The sequence below is a fragment of the Amphiura filiformis genome, chromosome 5, assembly GCF_039555335.1.
Source record: "Amphiura filiformis chromosome 5, Afil_fr2py, whole genome shotgun sequence".
Taxonomy (NCBI): Eukaryota; Metazoa; Echinodermata; class Ophiuroidea; order Amphilepidida; family Amphiuridae; genus Amphiura; species Amphiura filiformis.
Window position 1 is genome coordinate 43,361,459 of NC_092632.1, and position 10,199 is coordinate 43,371,657.

The following is a 10,199-nucleotide window of genomic DNA, read 5'->3' on the forward strand; positions in this document are numbered from 1 at the left end:
TCTGTTGTTCTAAACAATGGCAACCGGACGAAACCGGGCAGAACCGGCGGTCAACCGACGGCCGAGTTTTGATTTCATCCCTAATGTACTTTCATATCAGTTCATGTACATCAGACACACGTTTATATATTTGTTGTTTTGTTTTGTTTTTGTTTGGTTTGGTTTTTTGTAAAATGTATCAATTGTGTATTTGAAAATATCCAAAATATTTCTCGGGGAAATCCGTAACATATAAAGTGTCCATTGGTAGCAATACTTGTAGTTATATAAGTGTTGCTACCAATGCACACTTTCTATGTTACGGATTTCTCCGAAAAATAGTTTGAGATATTTTTACTTATTGATACATGTTCGTACTACGTTGGCTGCGCACGTACAGGTGGTGTGTTTGTGGGTAGGGGTATTAATGGGAGTGAAAAGACCACTACACTAACCTTTCCTCCTATTTCAATTTCATCCTCAAAATTTCATGTTGGCCTTAGTGAAATATTCGATTACAGCAGTATATTCACTTTGGAGTTATCTTTCGAGCTGCAATAACATATTAATTGTAATTAATGACGTGACATTCGTACACACAAATTCAACGTAGCCAACTTAAGGGTTTGTTATTCAAAGCACTAACATTCTGAATAAATTTCATAACAACATTGTCTGGGTAAGCATTATAGATCTATTATGCGGCCGAAAAAACATTGACCAGTATAAACCTCGAATTAACCGTAAATGCCTGCGAGTAAAGGGTTACGCGAAAGGCACCAGACGGGCCCATCGTGTCAAGTTGTAAACTAAATCACATAATATAATACTAATTGGCATGTATGATGTCCGGTGTTTTTTAATCTTCAACAGGAAAAGACTGTGGCGTTGTGTTTTACCCTTATTGGCTTGCTCTACTGTTATTACCTATATGACACAAACAGACCAATGCTTCTGGAGATGGCATCTTCCACAGCTGTACAACATAATTGCACATCACCCACGTAAGTCCGTTTGTTGTTAGCAAGATAAATCTTAATACACCCTTGTTCATTTTTTTATCTTTTATTTGTTGTATCAACATAATACCTAATGGAAAAGCAACTCACCGTTTAAGACTATCCTTATTGTATGTGATTCGCCTTGGTAATCTCTCACATCAGAATCATTCATTAGAAGAAGTTCAAAGTTGCAACCCCGCGTTGAATGCTATTGTTAAGATCAATTGAATCATGATTCACGTTCGTTCTTGATGTGTTTGTATATATAAAATCAATTTAATTAGAATGATCTCATCTCGTACGGAAAAGGATCCTTCGTGATAATGCATCCGACATTTGTAAGTAGAGAATTGCTTTTAAAGGTTGTGGCTTCAGGGGGATGTAGCATGGAGTTTGACTTAGATAATGATGTGCAAAGAAATTCAAAACCTGAGGCAATTTCGTGAAAAACGATAAGACACTTATGTTACGTTGAGCAATTGTACGAAAACATGATAAACAACACGATTTTAATTAAGGGTTACATTAAAGCATGTCATCTCAACGTATGCGATCAAAAATAAATGGGAAAATTTATTTCATTTTATACAACTGTACCAGACTGTACTACCACTAAATCTATACAATGTGTTATTTTAAGTGAAAATCTTGCATTGATATGAATTTATTAAATTTGATGTAGCTAATGGTAGGAATTGATGACATCAATGTGATAAATAGAATACGACTTACTACACCAGTCAAAAATGTTAAATGATTACTCTTATTCATTAGCATTTTTCAAACATCAAATTAGCGTCATTTCAGTCAGTAGACCTGATAGATGTCAGGCAATAGAACACTTGACTATCAAGTACTGAAGTATTGATGTCCCATGACACCGACAGCCTGCGACAGGCACTTCAGTCAGCACCATGAGAACAGAAAAGAAAGAATGAATGCAAACTCTGGATTGTCATTGTCTGATCCTTTAATGTTTTTGAGTAGTGTGCATCGTGTACCGGTAAATCTACAAAAAGCTTTAATGTGATTTTTGTACAATATAACAGCGTCGTACATTATTTCTGCATATTGAACCCGGATGTTGAAGAGTCAGATCATATATTATGTATTGAATATCAATCCGCGTTTGAAATGCTTTGGAAACAGACTGCGATATGAACCGATCAACACCCCGTTCATCTCCATATCACTTTTTTCTTATCAAAATGGAGATTTAGGTAGCAGTGAAAAGTCTGTATTTTTCCTATTGACCTAAATAAAATATATTTTATTTTTATTTTATAGATTAAAGTTTTTTATGAATTGGCCAATCCATTTATTATTCGCACAATCTTCTATGAACCTTCAAATGCACATTTTGGATTCTCATATCAAAAGGGAAGCCCGTTAGATGAGGAGTGGGTCTCAAGGGTATGCTTACAATATATCATGCGATAAAATCGGGCCATCTTCCATTAAAGAAAGATGCTTTTGCTTTTGTCAGTCATTTGAAATTTGACCCGGTAATTGAGAACATCATTAATTGTGTTCCTTTAAAATGTCTCTCTCATTGATTTTACGAATGTCAGCCGCGAAGAGTAAAATCAGCATACTCTATTTAGTCAAATCAAGACCATTATAGCGGCGAATGAAGCATATATATTCCTATTTTATCAAATAAAACGACTTTCAGCTATTCCCGGGCATACAGAGTCGTCAATGTGTATTCTCAATGTATCGTCATCAATTTATTGAAAGGGGAACTGCGAGTGCATTAATTGCAAACATCCAGCCCTATCTACTTCAAACGACGGTCTATAGTTCAAAAGTAACAATGAGTGATAACTTTGTGACTAAAATAGTTTGGACCATTCTTAACGCGAAGAAGGCTCCCTATATGCACCATGTTGGCCAATAATCAATCGCTCGTTATCAGGTATATTGAACTATGAATTCAGCCAAAAAGAATAAAGAGAACATTTAAAGCGGCTACTTTGAAAGTATACGCTCATGTTTGTCAGCGTTGTTAGCTGCGCATGAGCACTGAGAGTGCAATGAAAATGGACTTTTGCACTTTGTGCTTAAAATAGCAATAGAAACAGTAATCGATAGTAATTGGCCAATCAAATGACAAGCATCTTTGTACATGTTGTATGAGTTACATAACAACATTAGGATTTGTATACTACACACACTACACAAATGTATTGCAACAAGAAAGAAGAATTCCGCAAACTGTAAGTTGACCATTGATCCAATATCACATGACGTACTGGATAGAAGTGTTCTTTGCTGAAATAAGTAAGATTAGGCTAATAAATGGGATAGAAGGTTGTTCGATTGTTTTACTATAACATTACTCTACATTTTGTTGTTTTATGTTTCAGGTGCTTATCTAGTATATCAAGAGCTTTGCGAACATCTTCATGTAAGCCTCACAATCATGTTGTCTACATAAAGACACACAAGACAGGGAGCACAACACTTCAACAGGTTATCCAGATGCATGGATTTCGTCACCGCCTGTCATTCCTGTTCAACGAAAAGAGTCCAAAAAACGGTCATATACGTTACTCATTTGTCTCCAACACAACGCAACGTAAATTTCTTCCGCCTATTAATATAGCACATGGAGACTATTCCAATTATAGAAATTATGATATATTGGCCGCTCATATGAAGTACAACAGAACCGTGTTAAATTGGTACATGAAAAATGATAGTAAATACATCAGTATTGTAAGAGAACCTGTGGCTCAATTTGAATCCGCATTTGATTTTTTCAAAATAGCTAACAAGATGTCGAAGCGGACTCATGGTTTGGGACTGAGAAGCCCTATAGATCAATGGCTAAATAATCCAGGATTGTACCTCAAAGGTCTTGGTGGACCTAAAGGCACTGTCTGGGTGTCTTTGAATAATGGTCAAATGTTAGATTTAGGATTGGATGCAAATGATATAAACAATATAACTGAAGTCAAGAAAACGGTGAAGAATCTCTCAGAGGAGCTAGATCTGGTGCTCGTCACAGAATACTTTGATGAATCACTTGTGCTTCTAAAGAGGCTCCTTTGTTGGAGTTTCGAAGATATAGTATATTTTTCACAGAATCAACGTCACAGACGTCGGCGATTAAGAGAGAGCACAAAACACAGAATACGAAAATGGAACCACGCGGATATGTTGCTCTATAAGCACTTCAACGAAACTTTATGGCGTAAAATTGAAGAGTATGGTCCAACGTTTCATGATGATCTTAAAACTTTTAGAAAAACCAAAGATAAGGTTACTAGGGAATGTGCAGTGAAAACAGAAATGCATTTGGATCATAAAGGAATTGTACGCTATAGAACAGGTCAAACCGCTACACGGTGTAAATTATTAACCGATAGTAAAGAACTTTTCTACGAGATATGGAAACGACAATCCCCAGGTTCTCATCATGTTAAAACATCAAAGTCAGATTTGCAACACCAAATAGCAACAAGAAGGCATCAAATAGCAGCACGAGGTAGAAATATACCATGGCCAATCAGAGCTAGGGCTAGAACTGGTTAATAATTCAATTGGATGTACTTGGTAATCGTATCCCATGATCATGATGATCTAACCAAAGAGGTGACATGCGGATGTTGATGCTTTCGTGCAGGCTGATGCAGCATACTTATTTGAACAAACATGGTCATGGTGTTACAATGAAAGGTATATGACCCGATGGTCAAACCACCTTTGGGATGAAATCAAAACTGCTGGTTCCGTCCGGTTTCTTGTTCTAAACAATGAAAAGTTGGAAACCTGACGGACCCGCGATCAACCACCGGTCGAGTTTTGATTTCATCCCTTCCCCCCCCCCCCCCCGCCCCTCATCTTCCACTTTACCTCATCAAAATACAGGATTTGATATCAAGTGAAAGCTCATATTTTTGTGATAACCATGATAACCCATGGAATTTACTTCGTTTAGAAGGTGTTACAAAAACATGGCATATAGTTAACTGTGTGCCACTACAATATACATTTTGTTTCTCGAATCAAGATCGCTGGAGGAATTGAACTCAAATTTTAAAATTCAGGCTTTTTAGTCATCTTAAAAATTATTTTCAAGGGAATTTACAGACGGCAACAAGTTGGCACGCCTTGAAGTATATATGAAAAGTGCCGGCTTTTAGAACAGTGGTAGAACACAAACTAACAGTTCAGACAACACTCTTGTTACAGCTGGTCATGTTTCAGCTTATTTGTTATTTTTGTCGAAACTTTTATGACAGAAATAGAGGCGCACATCTATTCTTCAGTATCTGTCATGTCTGTAATGTGACGTTATAAATACCTCTTTAAATAAAACAATGCTTCCAGTACAGTATCATGGTGAAAGGCTTGGGCAAACAAATTCCATAAATCATCTCAGGGAGATGCAAGACATGAAAGTAATGTCACACACAAAACCGCTGACAACATAACGGCAACACTGCAAAAAGACATAGTATTGAGGAAACTCCTTGTCTTCTTTGAACATGAAAGTTAACAATGCTCGAGTCCACGAGGAATAGCTACCGATTCCTTGTAAAAAGGTATAAACTGATGCCACGACATCGTCTCGTGTCTCCCAGAGATGATTTGCACAACCTGCCTATATTAAGGTGGTATGGTGCTCACCAGCCCGCTCACCAGTAACTAATGACATGAGCTGCCAAACCACACCACCAAGTGGAGTTTGTAGTTTTTAATGCATTCTGTGTACATATCGTGAAATGATTCTAAATGTTTTCATCTACAGGTCACGCCAACAATCGGAAACACTGAGGCTTTAATACACAACGATTTTCTATAATAAAACTGTTTGGACGCAGATTGTACGAAATCGTCTCTATGTACCAACCCAATTTATGAGCTGGGCAGTGCTTGAAAAAGAGGGACTATTTTCTTGCATGGCATCTGAAAAAGGTGCTTACAAATCACTAAAAAATACCAAGCTTTATAGTAACAAATGTGCAAATTTCAGAAATGCAGAAATGACATGTCATACTGCAGTTACTGTCCGTTTTCCTATACACAATACACAGTGCTCTCACCATTGACGCGTGAACTCTACAAATGATATACGTTGGAAGAATGGGCACATGCCTAGTTAACATCACTGTGTGAAAAATAACCAGCCAATATTTTAGCTATTCTCCAAACTTCTAGCAAATATATTTCTCTAACATGACCTAAAATTACAGCTAGGTTAGATGTTCAGAAATAGTCGCACTTTTGTAAAATATGAGTGAGGGCAAGGCATAGCTAGCCAACTCCCCGTGTTAATTGAATGGAGATTTGACCGAAAATATTAGTATCGGACCGCCCACTTCTGAAGGATGCCACTAAAAAAGGGTATAAGCTACATTTTAACTATTCTAAATAGGTTCTAGAAAATATAGTTTTGTAACATGTCCCTAATTTTTAGCTAATTTAGATGTTTGGAGAGGGTCGCACTTTTGTGTTTTAGGAAGGATATGTAAACGACAGATAACACCAAAAATATGAAGAAATTATTTCCAAACCGTGTTAAGTCAACAATCATTATGTTGCTCATTTTGAAGAATGCTGGTTAACAAAAAGCAGGTCTTTGTCTTATTTCGTGAACAAAAGTACACATACCATTGTTTCCTTTCGTTTCCTTTATAATCGGTTACCCAACTGAAGCTATAATACCAGCTTTATTGTGATGTCGCACATTGAAAACATACACTTGTGCACAACCAGAGAAGATCTGATTTAATCAGTTGAGCTGCTTCAATGAGTGTTATCTTGGTTTAATAGCTTTTAATGGGGTTTAAGTCCTGCAAAGGTCGAAATGAATTCTACTGTAGACATGACTGCATCATGTTTACTACCAATATTTTACACTTTTGATGAAAAGTCCCCCAAATTCATCCGCTGCACATCGATTTTGTCACCCAACCAGTGGGCTCTAATCTATTCACAAAAAAGGAGGGCGCGCTGTAAAATTGTGGCCGTTACAGGTCAGTGCTTAAAAAAGTCTCAGGTCATCATGTTGAAATTTTGGTCATATCGTATCAAAGGGTAAAAACAAAACAAAGATAGACAAATCAAAGTAGACAGTATTAATTATGTGGCAGTCTTTCAAGAAATCGCAATTCAGGTATCTTAGACTATATTGTTACGAATAAATAATCATGTATATCGTATTGTATTGTGTATACATTATCATCTTAATTGTGTGGGGTGTGTCTGGGTGTGTATTTGCTTTGTTGTTGTGGGCGCGGGTTAAAGGGGTTCATGGGGTAAATGCACAAAGAACGACCTTTTTAGACTATATGATTATTAGACTAAGAGGCAATTAGCCTTGCTGGTAATAGACCAATTGAATATAGACTAACCGGGAACTAGACGAAATGGAATTTGACCAAATGGCAATAGAACTCATAGTCCACCGGATGACCTTGAATCAAACCGAAACCAAGTCTTGTGTGTTCATTATGTGTTTAAACCAGTCTGTATGAGATTTGGTCAAGTGGAGGCTGTAAATTGTTTTCTCAGAATTCTAAATTTTACACTATTATTGTAATGTACTTTGGCCAATTCTGTGGAAAAACAGGGGCTATATGGAGGACATGTATTTGTGACAGAATCTGAAATAATTTTGGATCAATTCCAAAATTTAATCAGTCAAATTCACTGATATACGCATTCACCATCCCAGCAAACACAAAAACGTTTTTAAAACGTTTTAAATAGGTTATATTTTGGGTTTTGGTTTAGGTAAAAACGTTTTAATAACATTAAAATGTCGGGTTATATAAGGGTCATGAAATCGTTTTAAAACGTTTTGTATGAAAACACACTACAGCAATATTTTTAAAATGTTTTCGAAATGTCATTGTAAACTATTTTTGCAAACATTTTTGGCCAAATATTTTGTCAACACTTAAATAACATGTTAAAATATTTGCACCCAGCAAACACAGAAATGTTCTTAAAATGTTTTTTACAAAACGTTTTAATAACATTTAAATGTCGGGTTATATAAAGGTCGTGAAAACATTTTAAAAACGTTATTGTAAATATTTTGGGCAAACATTTTTTTGAAAAATATTTTTCAACCCCAAAATAACAATCTGTTTAGAATGATTGGTACCAAGTTTTCAAAAATGTTTTTGGAATGTTATTAAAACGTTTTTATACCCTTTATATAACTCGACATTTAAATGTTTTCTGTAAAACATTTGTGTTTGCTGTGCAGTAAATTACCAACAAATGTTATTAAAATGTTTTATACCATTAACGTACCCTTTATATAACCCGACATTTAAACGTTTTCTGACAACCTTTTATAACCTTTTGCGAATGATGTCGAAAACGTTTTGTCTTTGCTGGGATAGGCACTAGAACAAAATATCAATTAGCGGTTATTTTACCTCATTATTTAGGCTCAAATGAAAAGGTAACATCAGTTCATCGTTTTTAACAAAATCTTAAATTGGTCAGAAATGGTACATTATTGCTTTAGTATTTTTAAGGAACAATATATGTACATTTAACATTATACCGTCCAGTCTGTGTGATTCTTATTCTTATGTCATGTACATGTAGGCTATGTTCAACAATTTAACGGTCTGTTTAACCTGTATCAAGTTCAATAAAATGCTTCAAATAGAAAATTGTATAAGTTTTCAATAAAAATGCTTTAAATATAGAACATTGTATACATTGTTGTCATTTCTGATATTTTCAAGAAGAGACTGTGACTAAAAACGTCCCACTAGGATTGACGCCCATGGTTATTATCATAAACTATCATTATTACAGGTAACTTAAACATGGTGCAAGGACAATTCGTTATGTGCTTCTGATTCAACCTATCAAGCAGTATAGTGTCCAGATTGTTGATGTTGCCACGAAGCCGACTGAAATGACATTCTAATGCTACATACTGAATGTATATTACATTACATTAACCAGCACTTATATAGCGCCTTTACCGCTGGATTCAAAGCGCAATAAAAATAAAAACAAAGAAACAAAAAACAAGAAAAACTAAACATAGGAAATCTGAAACAGATGAGTTTTGAGAGCAGATTTGAAGGTTTCAATTGTTGGAGAATTGCGAATGTGATTTGGGAGATTATTCCAAGCTCTGGGGCCAGCCACTGAGAAGACCCTGTCGCCAGCACATTTATGTGTCTTTGGGACCTCAAGGTTCATGTTGTGACAAGAACGGGTGGTTACCCTTATGAAAATGGCACGCAGTTTTTGAACGCATGCAGCATGCAAGCAGCACGCGTGCCGCACCGCATGCAGTTGGTAGCGTGCGGATGCGTATATTTGGAACGAGGCACGCATGCAGGGAAGCGTGCAGATGCTTGCTGCATGCGTGCAGGTCATGAGCGTGTGCAGTTTGCATGCAGCATGCAAATCCATTAGCGTGCACTGCATGCGTGCAGCACGTACTGGCCATATATATGCGAGACAAAATCATGAAAAAAAAAATCAAAAATAATGGTTAACAGTGTATACTGTCCTTACAATTATTCTTATATAACCTGGCTATCCATTTCACAATGAACCAAAATTGCCTAGCTTAATTTTATACAAGTCACTTATCTAACTTAACCTACCTGATTTTGAACCTGGGACCTTCTGCATGGGAGTCTGATGCTTTACCATTTGAGCTATTGGGGTATACACATTTGACTAAGTGTTTTAAGTTAATATAAGCAATATTTTGATGACTAAACCGGCCAAAGTGCATCATTTTATGAATATTGATCAAATTTACTGTGAATATTGATAACATTCACTATAAAAATGTTGAATTTTGTTTTGATTTTTTGCAGTGCCAATTAACTGTTGATTCATGAATGGCATACCAACATTGGCCCAATATTGCAATGCCAACTATCGAACAAGAAATGGCATTCCAACATTGGGCCAATGATGCAATGCCTACTATTGAAACAGGAATGGAATTCCAACATTGGCCCAATGTTGCAATATCAACTTTCGAAACAGGAATGACATTCCAACATCGGCCTAATGTTGCAATGCCAACTATCGAAACAGGAATGGCATTCCAACATTGGCCCAGTGTTTCAATGCCAACTATCAAAACAGGAATGGCATTCCAACATTGGCCCAAAGTTGAAATGCCAAGTATAGAAACAAGAATTTGCTTGCCCTCCCCTCTAGACCTGCCCAAAAATGCTTGCCTCCTCCCCTGTTGGCTTGCCAAAA

The 10,199-nt window shown here is 36.3% G+C and overlaps 1 protein-coding gene across 1 annotated transcript in view; it reads left to right on the forward strand.

Moving 5' to 3' along the window:
- The window catches only part of LOC140153179 (galactosylceramide sulfotransferase-like), a 30,965-nt gene extending 26,161 nt beyond the window's left edge, over window positions 1-4,804 (forward strand). The window contains exons 3-4 of the mRNA XM_072175852.1: window positions 853-983; window positions 3,350-4,804. Coding sequence (XP_072031953.1) covers window positions 853-983; window positions 3,350-4,520 — 1,302 coding nt within the window. The 3' untranslated portion in view covers window positions 4,521-4,804. The remainder of the gene's footprint in view (window positions 1-852; window positions 984-3,349) is intronic.
- Window positions 4,805-10,199: the final 5,395 nt, after the last annotated feature.